This window comes from Protomyctophum parallelum (assembly GCF_964188405.1).
Source record: "Protomyctophum parallelum genome assembly, chromosome: 9".
Lineage (NCBI taxonomy): Eukaryota > Metazoa > Chordata > Actinopteri > Myctophiformes > Myctophidae > Protomyctophum > Protomyctophum parallelum.
Genome location: NC_139706.1, coordinates 36,870,172 through 36,888,445, shown reverse-complemented (window position 1 = coordinate 36,888,445; position 18,274 = coordinate 36,870,172). Strand labels below are relative to the sequence as shown.

Below are 18,274 nucleotides of genomic sequence, written 5' to 3'. Positions count from 1 at the left end.
TCATTGTCTCTGTAATCATAATACTGTACACCAGGTGGCATATCAGGTAGGCATGAGTAAGTTGGGTGCTCAGTATTAGTATATGCTTAGTAAGCAGCAAGCAGCAAGCAGCGATAAGGTGGCACCAAGCAAGAAGGCAATAAGCAATAAGAACAATATGCACAAATAAGCCATATAAAAATGGAAGACTAAACTTGAGAAAAAGACCATGGAATTGTGACAGGTTCATTTTTTTACTGTGGGGTGGCAAGGTTCTTGAGAGACTCATACACTGAGTTGGCGGTGCCTGGATTTGAACCCATGACCTTGTGTTTCATAGGCAAGAGCTCTCTACCTACCGGGCTAATTGGATACAATCAGTTCTTCTATTGTTAACAGCAAAATCATTCAGTATTTTTGATGTCAATTATGTGTGTCCTGCCTTTGGGCATATCATTATGGATTACTAAAGTGTGTTCGCTGTTCATGTTTTCACATACAAACTTCTCTTCAGATAGTGGTCCATAGATTGTGTGTAGAACGTTTGGCCAATTAGAGTAAGACTGGCTTCAGTGCAATTTGGCATGACCCTTTACCATACTGTAAAGTGTCACTCATAAGCATATGACGCTGCATGTATGCAGGGGCAGTAGAAGAATTTTCACAAAACGGCAATTTTCATTGGCTCATGAAACTTTTTCACTTAAAAAAATGTACTACGTTTTTTTGTCCGTATAGGTCCAAAGTTCACATGTAGAAGTTTTCGTGCATTTTGATCAAAGATCCTGGGAGGAGATAGATTGTAACTGTTTTTCATAGCAATTCAAAATGGCAATTGTTCTAAAGGTCAGAGGTGAAAAGTCAGAAAGTTGTCTGGCATGAGGAGACATGTATCAAAGTTTCATTGCCAATGGTCAAACGGTTCATGAGCTATGCGAGTTCAAAGTTAGTGCTATAGCGCCACCCTTTGGCCAATGGTCATAGGCTTCGCATGTTCACCGTTTGGCATGGCCCAGCTCTACCATGTTGGCGAGTTTCGCGAAAACCGACTGCACGGTTCAGCCAGAAATGATGCGTAGCCTGCTGAGTTTGTTCAGTCAGACATACTCGAGGGGGTTCATGCCATGCTCAAAGGATACTCAAGGGGTTAACATGCTGCATTACTGTGTGGGTGTATAAGTGTGTGCAAGTCCCACGTGTCATTCGCTGATGTGGCAGTCAGCTGACCAATTGGGCGGGCTACTATCTCCCTGCTCTTAACCTTAACTACCATTGACGGTTTTGAATAAATAATAATTGCAACCGTAAAAGTTATTAGTGCAGGCCGCAAAAAGTTGAGTTCTCAACAGGCCCGAAAATTAAACTCCGGCCCTACCTGGGCCATCATCAAACCCTGTACACTCAAGACATGCTCCATATAAATTATGGCCAGACCTCATCAAACTCTGTACACTCAAGACACTGCCCCCGCTGCCACCCTTAGATCTCCATATATGGAGCTGACCTGTTGTGTAATTCTATATGTTGATCTGACCTCATTAAACCCTGTACACTCAAGACACGCTCCATATATGTCCAGTACAGAATTCAATCCATATGTTGATCTGACCCAATGCCAAGTGCCAGTGCTCGCCCAGCAGTCTGCCTTAATACAGTGTGTAGTAGTATGTTAATACAGTAAACTTATACAATTAGAGTGGTTGTATTTTGTCTCCCTGCTCTTCTGACATTTAGATTGCGTAAAAGTTCATGTCTCACATAGACACAGGCTCTGACACAAATTCTGACCTAATGGTCAAGATTCAATTTATCTCCTGAGCAAGCAGGCAGGCTCTATTAGCTGTATTGGTAAAAATGGCAGCACGTAAGAAACCGGTTACAATGTGGGATAGAAGGGGAAAGTTGTATAGTGCAGCTTTAATGTATACATCTACCTTCAGTTAAACTGTATACAACATACTTATTAATGAATATTACAAATTATATTACAATGAATGTAGTTGCCATTATCAATTGATATGCTATCTAGAAGATCTACCAAGCAATGTATTGTACTGAGACCAATAAAATTACTACTAAATTACTAATTAATGTGTTCATGAAAACACATAAATGGGGTAACATATTCACGGTAAATTAAAAATGGCAAATGATTTTGGCATGTTTTCATATCAAGAAAATATTTTACTCTATACATGTTACAACATCATTGTGGGGGAATTAGACAAATAATTAAATCAGAATGGCTGAGTTAGCAAGTGGTATTTAATCAGTGTAATTGTAACATTTTAAATGACCTGTTGACATGCCTGTTGAGGTGTGCGTTAATTAAAAATAACATGTTTGCGTGTTTGTGGAGCTGCCCGTTAGATTACATCACTCAGCTAAGGGACTGTGATTTGGGAGCAGAGCTACTGCAGGAACACATCTGGTGGTTTGAAGATGCCTCAGGCTCCTCTCACCCCAGGTACTTTAATTAGCTAACTGCTTCCCACCTGAATTTAAAGTCCTAATTCTCCACTCTTTAGTGTTTTCCATCTCAGTTCCCACTGGACCCTGCTGTTCAGGTCTGTTGCATCATGGGCCTGCAGGAAATGCTATCATCTCTAATGTATTTTATTTTGGCGACATTAACCTATAGCGTCCCTATTCTGGAGCGAACATTCAGTGAAAATAGCAGATCTACAAGCTCGCAATGCATCGTGGTGCAATGCGTTGTGTAGAGGGAAATACTAGTGGGCCAATGTAGAATACAGCTAAATGGTTTGATATCAATAAACTGTCACTAAACTTAAGAAAAACAAAAGTATTATTGTGTGGTAATAGATCAATTCACACAGGTTAAAATCATCATGTAAAATGTGTTTGTTAATAAGTTTTGGGGTATTATAATTGATAATTAACTGTAAACCGCATATAAACAACTTAAGGAGAAAACATTACAAAACCTTTGCTATAATGTATTTTAAACCAGAAATCACTATACATTCCCTCGTACTACATCAGTTACTGTGTATGTAGTATGGGGGAACAACTACAAAACAATTATCAAGCCAATATATAATAATTTATATATATTATATTTATACTATAATCTTTTACTATGACATAAAATATAATTGGCGATATACCGGTAATATACTAAATAACTATGTTACTTTTACTTGCTTTTTTTTTTCTTTTTCTTTTTTTTTTCCTCTCTTTTTCCCTTTTTTGTGCTCTGTTGTTTCTTTTTGTCTGTTTATTGGACGGTAGTCAGAGTGGAGTTGATTCCATGCCTCTATCGCCGGCCCTGTTTAGACCCTATTGTTTTTTCCAGATAAAAGTATCCTGCATGCTTCTGTCTACAGCTGTAGATCCTATCTATGCTAAATATGCAAATGAATAACCACAGTCAAGATCAAAACAATATAGACTATTCTTGGCCTCCACCAGGCAAATCAACTCGCTTAAGTTGTTTGCTATTTGCTATGATTCCTCTTATGTTATAAAACCACTGGTTAATTTTCTTTTACAAAATGAACTGTTCCAATTTTGGATAAAGGCGCTATATAAATGCACCATTTACCATTTGGGGACAGTAGAACCCCTCCTCTGGGCGCTGTGTACTGTGTAGTGGCCCGGGCTGTCTGTTATGTTTATTGTTCTTCTTATTTAATATGTGCAGGGCGATATGTTTATTCGGTATTCATTCATGTGTCATGTATTGTAATAAATGTGTCGCATAAAACATATCCCAAATCTCCTTGTGGATAGTTTCAGATAGTTTATGGCTCAGTGGTGGTGGTGTGGGGGTCCAATTCAGGATAGCCAAGACCCTGTGCTGACTTTCGGCCCAGGTGGTTCTACACACTTTCGATAAGACATAGGACAGTGCAGACACAGGTGGGACTGCTGCACCAACCAGAAAATAACCACCTACATGCCCACCGACAACAGTAGCCTACCAGAAATGGGTCTGTGAGTAACGGTGCACAGCAGAAAACATTGCCATGGAAGCACAGGTCTGGCCTCAGACTATTTTCGAGGAATACAACCAGGTGTAGACAGTGAGACTCCTCCACGTGATCTTAGCACTGGCCCATCAGAGCCACCAGGCCTTGGGGATGCAAGAGAGGCATCCACGCCAATCCTGGTACTTTGTGTTGGGTGCGCATGTTAATGGGGACGGTAGAAGCCATAGGCGCACTGTTGGGGAATGACGTATTTATTTTTCCCGACTGGCGCTGGTGGTCTCTCTAGCACCGTTCCAATTTTGTCGTCGATCGTCATTGTGTATTGGCTGCCGCTGCATGCTTGCCTCTTGCCATTTCTACCCTACGTGCAGTACCGGCAGTTGCTCTCTAGTTTTAACTCTCTGTCTCGAATATTGTCCCCCCACTTTTTACGCCCCGACGGCACCACTGATAGAAGCCCTCAGGTTTGATCTGTCTGTTTAGTGGCCCCTGCTGTTAATGGCTGAGTGGGACTTGCCAGCATGCTTGCCAGTATGCTTTGGGGTACACTGTGTCATTGTGCTCATTATTTAGTTAGTATGCAGGGAAATGGGGAATTGAGTTTAATTTGTAGTGGGGTTCATTGGTTATTGGGTGTTGTGATGTGTAAATGTCTATAGAGGGGTAGTAGTGGTGGTCCTGTCCCCCTCCAGTTCCTCATGCAAGTGAGTTGATTTGGTGTTTGGTGTGCAGTGATACACAAATAAAAGACCTGAAACCAACTGGTCGTTACAGTACTGTAGTTTATTTTGATATATCTACATTTGGATTGATTTGTATCAACAACCATTTTTTATGTATTGTTGCCTATCCTTATCTACTCTGTAATACGATCCTGTAAAATAGACCTAGCTACAGCGATTGTAAATATGCCGCTCATGGCTAATTAGTTTTAGCATGTTTTGAAAACATCTCTGGTGACTCAATCCTCTCATTAAACCTGAAAATGTATTATTTTCCAACGTTGCATGAGTCACTATTTCATGACCCCAGGCCCAGATGTCATCACTGGGAAATACATACAGGTACCTGCCTTTGCTTGCCCAGCAAGTCTCACGTTTCATACCCACCTGGGTAAAGCATAAATTGGCAGTTCAGGGACGTTGGTTGGCAAGTGCAACAAATTAAACAGCTTTACAAGCTTGTGTTACGCATCGTTGCACCTTTAATTAGTGACTGATTAAAACAACACTTCAAGCTAGTCTGGGGTCTGCAATGCACTGGTAATTTTCCAGGTGCTGGAGCTCACAAACAACCTGTTCCTATTAGGGACACAAGGGATGGCACTGACTGTATCAAAACCGAACAAACATAAAATATAATATGCAGTTAATAATGTTACAGTATAACAAAATGGTAATTATGAAGAAATTGCTTTAGTATATAGGCTACCTGCAGCAGGAAATGCTTTGATGGTTTGATTGACCAAAAAATACTAAATACATTTAGCCAAAACAATTACTAGTACTTTTTATAATATTACCCAAAGAAAATATATTCAAGAGGATTTATTGTCACATGTTCATACAAGTATGTGCAGTGAAATGTATACACTTGCACACTTACAATGTCCAGTGTGTAAATGATAACCTTACATGTGTGCAAAACAAGAAAGTGTCTCCAACAAAGTTTCATGCAACAGAAAGGGAGGGGGGGACTGCTCACCACAACAACCCCTATATTACACAGACTCAGACAGTATACCGGATTTGCCAAAAATAAATAATGACATATACAGTATCAACATAACACATTAATACCCACCACTTGTTACCCCATAGCAAATGGGTATGATAACTCCAGGTCAGGAACAACAGTAAATGTGTATGAACTTCTCTCTCTGCCTTTTTGTAGCAATCTAGTCATAACAAATTTCCATCTTACAGTATGCTATCTTTATGCTCTTAGTGCTGTGTGCCAATTCCATATACTAATGTTGTATAATATAGTATACTGTTAGCATGCAATCCGTTTTAGGCCTATCCTTTATTATTATTATTATTATTATTATTATTATTATTACTTTATCAACTGGTATAAACTTTTATTTTTACTGCACTCTTTTGGGACAGCAGATAGGCTACCATGCCCATGAGGGTTGGACCTTTTTCAGTTGTAAATAGCTCTCTCCCTGCCACATTGTGGGACATGGAACACGTTTCACGGCAACCATTTTGACAGGTAAATGCAGCTGGGAGGGAGTATTCATATTTAATATTGGCTGCTTTTAACTGTACAGGAGCTGTCCAAGCTGTACTCGGAACAGTAGTAACATCTAAATATGAAACACCCACAGTAATGTTACCTTCAGGCAACTGTGTTTACCTATCAAATGGCTGCTTTGAAAAAGGTTTCATGATTAATACATTTTAGTATGGACATTTTAGTATTGTTTTTCCAGAGTTAGCCTGGTAAACCCCTCCCGCTTGAAAAAAGAAAATCTTTTAACTACACCCCACGTGCATGGGAACTCCATCCAGGTTCGAATCTTACATTGGTTCCTTGACCTCGAATCGACCCATCATGAAGAGGGAGAGTGAGGAGTGAGGGAGGGATGGAGAGGTCGTGAGAGAGAGACTATTCCAGTATTCCTCACACACAATAACTCGGTCAATACCTAACCTGCTGATGGACACGATATACCTTATCAGCAAGTTGCCAGAGCCATAGAGTAAGACAGAGTTACGCAAACTCCGTTCACTTCATGGGGCCAGTCCAATGGCGGCTCTTCTATATAGCCTACATGTAGACTTCTATTGAATGGGGACAACCGGAAGTATTGCATGGGGACAACCTGAAGTTTACGGAATGCATTGGAGTCTATGGGGCTCACGCGAGTACATGAACGGTGAACCACCTGACCGTCAATATCTTCTATTAGATGGCTCTGCTGTAGCCTACAGGTACATCTGCTATTTTGTTCGGCAGATCGGCATTGCAGACCTTTTTCCCTTCGGAGAATGAAAATCCTGAATCCATCATTAGTGTGGTTACCAGACTATAGTAATTGCCCTTTATTTTCACTCACTTATTATTCCTCTAGAGTAACCTTTTTATTAATTCGCTACTCCTCACACAGTTTTGGCAGCACGCACTTGAGCCATATCTCAAATTGACCGGCTTCATCGGGAATGGTGTGCTTGTTTTTTTGCTAAGAGAAATGTTTTATAGTTTAATGGATATTAATTTATTTGTGCATTAAATTTCCCCATTGGCATGAATGGGAAAATGCGAAGCACTATAGTTATAAAACTTGGAGGGTAGTTTCATAATAATTACTACAATTAATTAACTTATAATGTTATCGGTCTGCCTTGGTGGCGCTATAACAGCCAACTTTACTTTTTGGCTTATAACTCTTGAACCGTAGGTCGTAAGATCAAAATTATTTTCCCCTGGATTCCTTGTGTCATGACACCCATTTCTGTCAGGATAGATTTTCCGCCATTTTGAATTTTCTTCAAAACACACTTTTTGATCCAGATTTTGTCCAAATCTCACGAAAATCGGTAAACATGATCTCTGGACCTATACGATTAAAACACCACAGGCAGAATTTTGGTAGTGCGTATCATTAGGCCATAATTTTACACAGAACGGAACATCCAATCCATCCCGAATTTGAATGACATGTCGTGTATGGTTTAATCAACCCAGAGCCAAAAGCTCTGTTGACTACCTTACCTCACGCTACACACACATCGTTGACTACTCTGTAAAGCACTTTGAGCTGCATTTCATGTCATGAAAGGTGCTATACAAATAAAGTTTTATTATTATTATTATTACACAGTGCTGCACCCATGCATATGCGAGCACACAAGCCGCAGACGCACACAGTGACACACAAAACATACACCTACTGTATGCACAAAACGATGTCACTTTGGTGATTTGTTGTATATATTTCAAGTATTTTGAGGTGTATCATGGATGTTTTATTTGCTGTTCTATAATGTGACATGTTCGATGTAGCATTGAAGTGTAATTTTATTTCTGCCACTTGGCCAGTTCCCACTTGTAAAAAGAGACTCTCAATGTGTTTTTACAGTGCACGCACACACGGTACTCGTTCATGACTCGCTCGCAGTTCACGCACACACGGTACTCGTTCATGACTCGCTCGCAGTGCACACACACACGGTAGTCGTTCATGTGTTTGGCCCAAATGCATCCCAGAATGCACTCTGTTCCATTCCCGGAATAATTGTCTCCACCAGGCCGAAGGCATGTGGGGAGAGTATGTTTTGCACTTCGTCCGTCCGCGTGTCCGTCCGTCCGTCCCTGTGTCCGTCCGTGTGTCCGTGAACAGCTAATCTCGGCCACCGTTAACCCGGTCGATGCCACATTTTGCACACACACTCCCTGGATGCCAACGATGAACCTCTGCCCCAAACTTTCCAGAACGGCCTGTTATAGCGCCACCAGGAGGCCACTTTGTGCAAAACAAGTTTTTTCACAGTACACCTACAGATTTTGTCCAAACATCACGCAAATTAGTACACAGTCTCTCTAGAGCCATTCAACGAAACGGGTCTTTCAGATTTCTCAGACTCCATCCTGATTGGTTAAGATTGGCTTCCAAAGTTCACAGGAGTGCTCAGTTTCAAACAAAATGCTGCAAATCATGAACACATCGCGTGATTTCCGTGAAATTGTGCACGCACATTCCCACTAGGCCGAGGACGAAATGCCACATGAACAATTTCAACTCAGCCTCAAGGTGGCGCTATAACTGGCCGAAAAGTGTTTTTACCTCTAACTGCACGGATCTGTGGATAACCTGGTGGAGACCTGTGCCCAGAAGGGCACTTTTTCTAGTTAAGGGGTGAAATCGGTGAGCAACTCAATGCAAGTGGATGGGAGGAGAAATCCAGTTACGTCTCTATTATAATTTATATATATATAACTCCATGGGCTCTGGCCACATATTTAAGATCAGATTATACAGGTATATGTGAATATTATAATGTGAAATTAATGGACATATTGAAAGTGAAATAAAATGTGTGTTCCAATGCTTTTAATTTTCCCTAACTGTCTTCTCTTGGTTGATGGGGGCTAATTTGGGAAATGGGAATCATGACATTTCCCATGTTATTTCTCCTATTATCAGTGTGCACTATGTTAACGTTCACATTCACAATCAGGTCATTCACAACACCATGTTTTTTTCAATATAAAGACACGTTTGATTGACTATGTCACAATGCCAAAACATTGCGCAGCAATCTGTTGGGTGGAGAAGCAAACCACGGAGACCAATTGTAGGCCTCTAGTGGCCCCAATGAAGTTTGTATATCTTTTATTAACAATCTTTGCCCAGCCCCAGATGGCCTGTGTGTGTCTCACTATAAAAATGTTGTGGGTGTAAATGTAGTTTAAGGACACAAGGGGGCGCCAAAGCCATAAAATCCTACACTTATAGCCAGTTCTCTGCTGGCTATATCTCTGTTGGAATGTAAATCACACGCTTACCGTTTGAATACCCATCCCTCTGGCTGGCTGTCTTTCCTCCTTGTTTGACTGTCCCTACATTTTTGAGGTGCGCTAGTTGAACTATATACAGGTTTAATGTTTTTAGTATGAACTGAATGTTGGATGATTAAAAGTCCTTGAGCTTTATGGGATAACAGTCACATACTGAGGAGGTATTTGTTCAGCCTCTTATTGAAGTCATGAACACTACTTGATGTAAATGTAATGTCTCCAACAGCCAAAGGGGAAGGAGGGAAGGCTGTTCCATTGTTATACAGTAGCAGAGTGGAGAAAGCTCCTATCAAGGCATTATGGCCCTCATTTATCAATCGAGTGTAAAATCTGCCACAGATTCGAGTGCAGGTTTCGTAGTACACCCACGTCGCCACGGCATTTATAAAGTGATCGCAAACAGCTGACCTTCGTTCCGACGTTAATAAATGTGACGGCTGAAATCTATCTGGCACGCCCTGTGAAATCAAGCCTCGCCCTCGTTTTTGCAACATGAACGTTCTGCCATACGATCCTGAAACCATGGTTACTTCCTTGCTGCCCCCTTTCTCATACACACACACACACACACACACACACACAGACGCACGCACGCACACGCAACTTGCAACTTGTTGTATCTTAAATAAATAAACCTGCATGAATTAAATAAAGCTGTCTGTTTCTCTTCTCGCTTCGCTTCCCTTGCTGCCCGCCTCACCCCCCCGCACGCACACACGCACATATCGCAATTTGCAAGCAACTTTCACTGTGTGTTAGTTGTATATTAAATTATTAAAGTCTTTTAAATGTAATATACAACATATATTAGTGAACGAAAACCTGAACCTGTGAACCATGAATTAAATAACAAATAGGCACACACACGCTGCTGTTTTGCATATTGCTCCTCCTGTCCTGTCCTGTCTGTCTCTCTCTATCACTGTGGTCCGTCCGTGACCAACTGACCATGCACGTTCGACAGTCTATTTAGATTGCCTCGCAGTCGCCGATCGCTGCAGTGGCTGGGCTGTCAACTGACATTATATGAATGTGCAGCCGTGTAGCCTCATATGTGGCTGGCACGGGGGTGGTGGGCTGGCTGGGTAGCCTACCTATCTCCGATGCGGTTCCCACTTGCGCTGGCACGGTACATTTGGCATTCGAGCGACACGTCAGGTTTATTAAACGAGGAGGAGATTGCACATACCGTAACTCCAGAAAGACATCGGCCTGCTGTAGATTAGGCTACAGTAGGCTACCCATGTTGGGACTCTCCACAACTGCAGCACTGCACTATACTCTTCAACATCCCGTCATGGAAATATTTCAGCACAGACAGCCCAAATCCTCGCATGTATGCGCTCATGCAAAACACTGTTTAAATGGCTTAAGCATCTAACTTGCAACATTGTTTTTAATTGCGCGATTTTAACTCCTACTAATTTCATATGACACAAAGACACATCGTTGATGTATTCCTTTACTTTTTATTTTTTACATGTAGCCCATATACATACAGTTTTATATAAACATTTTAGGAGTGAATACATATATGTTTAGATGCCTGTGACAGCCTCTCAGCTGGTCAAACAATGCTGCTCCGCTGTTCTACGACAGAAAAACTGGTGAGGACAAAGCGTACGACAGCTCCCGACCAGACGTGACTTTTTGTCCTACTCAAGTTCAATTTCAAGCTTTGCCGGAAATGGTAAATGCCGAAAATGTCGGTAATTTCGGCGTGCACCCATATTTTGGCGTGCGCACGGTTGATAAATGAGGGCCTTGGTGTTTGACTTGGGGGCGGGGGGGGGGGGGGTTCCAGGGCATGGCTTGGTAGTACCCTCCGGGTGTTTCGTCCTGGGGTGTTAGCTTGGGGTAACAGTGCTTTGAGGTCCACTGGACAGCTGGGAGTGTTCATCTTGTAAAGAACAGTTGTTGCTGCAACTGTTCTGCGATGACTGTTGTAGATGTTGGCCCTGCCTTTAGCATCAAGCTTGTTGGCCACCTTATGCAGTGCTCTAAGACGTTGTCGTGTTTGCAGATGTTGGACAGATTTAAATTTACTACATAATAGTAGGGACAGTCAAACAAGGAGGAAAGCTTATATAGTAGTCTACCGGTAATAAAATGTTCTGGGGAAAGAAACTACTCATGACTCTCAATCTGAGATGAATATCCCCTTAAGAATATCCGTGCTGAAGAAATCTCAATATTGTTCACTCATGTGTTCACCTCCCCACCAGAGCTACGTGTGGAAAGGAAAGTGCAGCACCACACACATCACACTGCTAAGTCCCCCTGTCATCTACCCATACCACTTTGAACTCACTATAGGGACATTATTAGACAAACTGTGACCTAAGGCAATATTTTCTTTCACACATGTATTCTTTGTTATATAGCCTGCAGGGTTTGTACTAATAATGATAATATGCAGCTGACATTAGAGCACCCTAATTACTCCCCACTGTAGGCAGCTTCAAAGACAGAAGCAGAAAAAATATCCCTCTTAGTAGTACAGAAGGTCAAATGGCAAATGTCTCAAGAAACTCGCATTTTTTGCCATAACATCCTTAAAGGAGTAGTTCACCAAAAAAACTTCTTTCATGTCGTTCACACCCCATGAAGCCTTGAATTCATGGATTATTTTGTCTTCTCGCATTCCTAAGCCAATAATTTGATGAGCGGTGGTCTCTCTGGTAGGATACCGCCTCCATGATAACTGCTCTGCCGGTCATCAAATTATTGGCTTATAGGAATGCGACAAAAATAAAGAAATCCATAATTTCAAAGCTTCATGGGGTGTGTAATCGATTGAAAAAATTTAATTAACTATTATTTTAAACACATTGTGTCTCTTTTTATCTGTCTTCTTTATTACTCTTTTGCTCTGTGTGTGTGTTTGTGTGCGTGCGTGCGCGTGCGTGCGTGCGTGTGTGCGTGCGTTTGTGCGTGCGTGTTCAAAGGTGTAACCTGATGTGAAACGAACTGGGACTCAGCTGCCTCTTCACATCACTGAAGGCTCAGTGAGGCTCAGTCAGGCATGACATTGTATTTCTACACGAAAAACAGCTCATGTCTCTTTCCATTATGTTCAGATTTTCGTTCCAGTTTCTTGTTATTGCCATTACCTCCTGTGCATAAGATATGTTCTCATTCCATTGATCAGAGGCCCCAGGGAGATGACTCTTATCTGACAACTGGTGTTATGAGGAAGGCAGCACATATATCAGCCAGCGGGGTCTCTCTGAAGAGAGCTAGATATATGGATGGGATGGTTGGTGTGATGATAGATGGTGGAAGGCTCTGGGCTATGGAAAAGTATGTGCGATTATGTCTTGTAAATAATAGGTGTTACTTGCACAGGAGCTGAAATCAAATAGTATGTCAAACTTATGTGTAGCTGTATTGAGCTTTGTGAAGTGCTTGACTTTTTCCTCAATTGTTGGAAATTGATAGATAATATATCTCTGGTGATATAGTGGTCTTTGAGTGTGTTTTAATCAAATGTTAGGCTGTAGTTATTATACATCTTTTGATGTGGTTGTACTTGTACTGTAATCTGTCGTCTCTTCTGTTAAGATTTTTGGAATGGTTGGATTGTTGGATTGTAAGAAAGAGTAGCTGAATTGTTATACTGTAGGTCTTAAAGAAGTTGTAGTTCATAGAGAATGAATATGTTACGTGTCAGATGCGCAAGACCTATGTCCTCTGGGTCAGGGTTAGGGTTTATGGCACGGTGTCTCCTGTGCTGGGGTACCTTTCCCACGGTATCTAATCAAACACAGTGTAGTCTCATACCAGGTTCTATGTCCCTGCCTGTGCTACAGAAGACTGGGGACATCATCTTAGGGGGGCTCTTTTCTCTTCATGACTCGGTATTAGAGCCCAATCTGTCTTTCACTTCTGTGCCTCGACCCATACACTGCACTGGGTAAGTTTTTTAGTCTTCATAGGTGCATACTTAACCCATTAAAACAACCCATGTTTAACAGAAAAGCAGGGGGTATCTCCAGTAATTTTAGCTAGCACTTAAAACAGTAAGTTTTATGTAACCTCTTTTGTAATAATTTGTCTTCGTAAAAGATTAAATTTTCGGACCTTCCGCTGGATGCAGACAATGATCTTTGCCATTGAGGAGATCAACAAAGACAGGACACTCCTTCCCAATATCACGCTGGGCTATAAGATCTATGATTCATGCAGTATGCCCTACCAGGCTCTGAAGGCTGCCATGGAGCTAATGGGCACTGAGGAGCCATTAGAGATGCAGAGAGTGAATCAAGACAATGGCAGTTGTCATGGCACCGTGCCAGTGGTGATAGGGGACGGCGGCTCAACACAGTCCCTGGTTGTAGCTCGTTTTCTGGGAGTCTTCAATGTGCCACAGGTGAGACTTTTTAAATCAAGATTTATTTATTTTTTAATAAAATGTGTAAGAGTTAGTACAATTTCAACAGTAGATCACCACAGGTGAGGCTGTCATAGTTGCAAGGCATTACTGTGACAGGCATTACTAACTAATTTGATTCTTCACGCCAGTCAATGCAGTCATGTGACCTTCTAAATAAAATATTCTGAATGACATGTTTTAAGAAAAACAATACTTTTCTCTCTTTTAGATCAGCTATTTCTCTAGCTGTGCCTGTCTAAGTAATAAGAAAGATTTCCCTGCCTTCTTAAGGACTATGCCCAGTGACTTCTTTCAGGTTAGCTCACAGCCTCACATACTGTAATGGCCCGCCACAGTACCTGCAGCATGTCCAAACAAATGTCTTTCTCTAGGTGGATGCTTTAGTACAGCTTATCAATCATTTTGCCTGGACCTGGGTGGGTGTGGTTGCAGGAGATGATGACTATGGCCGTGGTGGGGCGCACATATTTGCTGAAGAGGTAGTTCTTCACTGCAATGTTTTTTTATAGATGTATGTTGTCTTGCAATCAATAATTCTTTAGAGATTCAGTATTTTTTTTTTTATACTTGCAGTGAAATATTTGTATCATCTTTCCCTGTTTCTAAGGTTAGAAAGATTGGTGCATGTATTGCCCTCTATGAGATAATTCCTAAAAACCATGCAAAGGCAACTATGACAGCTATTGTGTCCAGGATCCGCTCCTCTGGGGCTCGAGTAATACTGGTGTTTGCTGTGGAGCAAGATGCTGTAGCATTGTTCAAAGAAGTACACAGGCATGCAGCTTTTTCCTTATATATAAGCCTCCTTAACAGCACAAATTTATCATGAGAGAGCACTCATAGCTAATAATAACACTTTGTTCTATCACTATTATTGCTATGATTGCTTTAAATGTTGTCCTCTGTATCGTTTCAGTGGAAAGCACCGCATTCATTGGTACTGCAGTGAAACGATCCTCATGTTGTTTGTAGGCAGAGGTTGATGGGGATACAGTGGCTGGCTAGTGAGGCTTGGAGCACTGCCTCCGTCCTCTCCACCCCCACCCGGTACCAACACATACTCCAGGGCTCTATGGGCTTTGCTATCCGCCGAGCTGACATTCCTGGGCTGCAAGACTTTCTACTTCGCCTGCGTCCCTCACACCCAGAGGCCATTGAGGATCCCTTTTTGATCCCCTTCTGGGAGCAGGTGTTTGGATGCACTCTGAGTAGGGGAGCTGTAGTTCAGGAGGTCCTGGGTGGGAGAAAACCTTTGTGTTCTGGAACAGAGGAGCTGGTCAATGTGGAGAACATCTACTCAGACGTATCCCAGCTAAGGATCTCCTACAATGTGTACAAGGCTGTGTATGCTATTGTCCATGCACTTAAAGCCATGGGAAGCTGCAAGAAAAGGACAGAGCCATTTCCACTGCATACTTGTCCGGATTTGGACACCATACAGCCATGGCAGGTACCCACATGCTTTCAGAATGAATGCATTGCATTGTATTGTGTTATTTTTATTTATGTATGCCGGTCTTTCGCTCCATAGTTGCTTCATTACCTGAAACGGGTCAAATACATCAACTCATTCGGTGATGAGACCAAATTTGATGAGAATGGAGACCCTGTGGCAATGTATGACCTGGTTAATTGGCAGCAGAGATCAGATGGGGTCATGGAGTTCATCACCATTGGAAAGTTTGACGCGACCACAACTGTGGGCAAGAAGAAACTCCATATCCAGGAGCAGAACGTTGTGTGGAACAGCAACAAGACTGAAGTAAGGATCTCAGTAGAATGACAAGAGATACGTGTGTACATGCACACCATCATGAATGCATTAGAGTCTAATGTATGGGTGAGCTTTAGGGTCTATTGGTGTGGGCAAGTTGGGCAACCCCCTCTTTTTGATCTATCAGGTGATCAGATTGGGCTATTGGGGTGATCAACTGAGTTGAAAAACAACCATTATTAACCATTTATGGTTTGATGTGCATAAGAAGGTTCTCCCCAGATAGTCAGAATTGATTAAATGAGTATGTGTTAACAAAAGAAAAGTTGCCCACCCTCTATGAGAATGAATCTCTATGCTGAATCTGCCTTTACATTACGTGCATTTATCACATGGCTTGAATATTAGATTCTGATTGGTCAATTGCTGAATTCAGCGGTGTGTTATTTCTTGATAATGACCGCTTGGCTTTATAGAACACTGTCTCAAAGCGGGATAATATACGCTGTGCCTATAGTTGTTGTTTAGAAATAAGTTTAAACCCCTTCAGGATGAATAAACACCTCGGCTTACGCCTCTGTGTTTAATCATAGGCGTATATTATCCCTTGCGTGTATGTGTGCATGCATTGTAATTAGTGTAGTGTGTTTCCTTCAGGTCCCCTTGTCAGTATGCAGCAGCATTTGTCCTCCGGGCACTCGGAAGGCCATCAAACCTAACCACCCTATTTGCTGCCATGATTGTGTGGTCTGCACAGCTGGGGAGATTAGCAATCAGACTGGTGAGGGAATTGGCTTCATGCTCAAACTGTGTTTTGGAGGCTATGAATTTACAAATACTGAATGTTACCTGTCCTTCCATCAGATGCCATAGAGTGTATGCGCTGCCTGTCAGAGTTCTGGTCCAATGCGGAAAAGACTCTCTGCATCCCTAAAGAAGTGGATTTCCTCTCCTTCCATGACACTATGGGCAGCACACTGCTTGCTGTGGCCCTTCTTGGTTCCTTCTGCACCTGCATGGTCATCTCCATTTTCTTCTGTCACAGAAACACCCCCATTGTCAGGGCCAACAACTCTGAGCTTAGTTTCCTGCTGCTGTTCTCCCTGACTCTGTGTTTCCTGTGTTCTCTGACATTCATTGGCCGTCCCTCAGAGTGGTCCTGTATGCTGCGTCACACAGCATTTGGGATCACCTTTGTCCTCTGCATCTCTTGTGTTCTGGGGAAAACTATAGTGGTGTTAATGGCCTTCAGGGCAACACTGCCAGGCAGTAATGTCATGAAATGGTTTGGGCCTGCTCAGCAAAAGGCAATTATTGCCCTGTGCACATTGGTTCAGGTAAGGATGTGAAGACAGCTATTTTGAGAGACTCAAAAAGACAAAATAAAGCATTGCTGATGCGATTGAGATTTGTAAACTAATATTGTTAACAAAATGATCTTTCTCCTCAGGTAGTGATTTGTTCGGTATGGCTAGCCGTTGCTCCCCCTACACCACACCGCCTGATGCCACGGGAGAGTGCCGTTATCATACTCCTGTGTCATGAGGGTTCAGCCCTGGCTTTTTCTCTGGTTCTGAGTTACATTGGTCTGCTGGCCTGCCTCTGTCTACTATTGGCCTTCCTGGCTAGGGAACTCCCTGGTAACTTCAATGAGGCCAAACTCATCACATTCAGCATGCTGATCTTCTGTGCTGTGTGGGTGGCCTTTGTCCCCGCTTATGTCAGCTCTCCAGGGAAGTACTCGACAGCGACTGAGGTGTTTGCCATTCTGGCCTCTAGTTACGGGCTATTGGTCTGCATCTTTGCTCCCAAGTGTTACATAATCCTGCTGAGGCCAGATAAGAACACCAAGAAACATCTGATGTCCAAGATGGAAAAGTTCTAGTACACCATCTTCATTCATAATATTCTGTGCATTCCTCTCAAAAAGATATGCAGCCTTTAAAACTAATGTTTCTGTGTGAATCTGTGTCATGGTGTAATGTTTTTCATGCAGCAAACATCGCCCACATCAATAAAAGATGAAATATTTCCAGAAATCTGCCTAGATCTAAGTCCATTACAAATAATAAAATGTGAACTCTAAATATGAACACAATATACCTGTATTTCTTACTGTTTACCACAGGATGGTGTTAGTGTACTGTTGATAGTATCCTTGATATTCATAATTGCTCTCTCTCTCTCTCTCCTCCAAACTGGGGATTTTCTCTGCAAAGATTGCTATAAGCAGATCATTCACAAATAAATATTTGCTGACACCAAATAATCCAAACCTGAGTCAAGTTTATTCTCAAATAGGCTACACCCCCTGCTTCCGACTGTTGTAAAACTCTAAGTACTGAACCCTCGTCTGGTTTGACAGACAGGTAGTGTGTGCCGGCTGGGTGGTGTGTGATAATCCGGTTGAAGTATACCTTGGTACGGCGGCAGCGGTCGACGGGAGAACAATAACGAGACAGTATCACGCTAAAGGTTCACAAAGTTTATTACACACATACAGGAAATATATAGAGCTGGATCCTAATGACGTGACAACACCATTTGAGACATAACAACCGCTAACTGCAGCAAGCTGACCTTGCTGTCTGAGATGTCTCCAGTAGCTAACTATAAAGTATGCTACAGTTCAGGCAGTACACAATACATTATCAAGTACACTGTGCTCTCACGTACACAGCCATGGGCGATCAGTTTACA

At 42.1% G+C, this 18,274-nt stretch overlaps 1 protein-coding gene across 1 annotated transcript; it reads left to right on the top strand.

Moving 5' to 3' along the window:
* Nucleotides 1-13,249: 13,249 nt before the first annotated feature.
* LOC310864556 (extracellular calcium-sensing receptor-like) lies at nucleotides 13,250-17,459 on the top strand (the record flags this gene model as incomplete). The annotated part of the gene is made up of 10 exons (XM_083773245.1): nucleotides 13,250-13,380; nucleotides 13,533-13,836; nucleotides 14,069-14,155; nucleotides 14,232-14,339; nucleotides 14,468-14,634; nucleotides 14,833-15,310; nucleotides 15,392-15,622; nucleotides 16,232-16,355; nucleotides 16,439-16,911; nucleotides 17,025-17,459. The coding sequence occupies exons 1-10, from the start codon at nucleotides 13,256-13,258 to the stop codon at nucleotides 17,457-17,459; spliced, it is 2,532 nt and encodes an 843-aa protein (XP_083629371.1). The 5' UTR covers nucleotides 13,250-13,255.
* Between the last annotated feature and the right edge of the window lie 815 nt (nucleotides 17,460-18,274).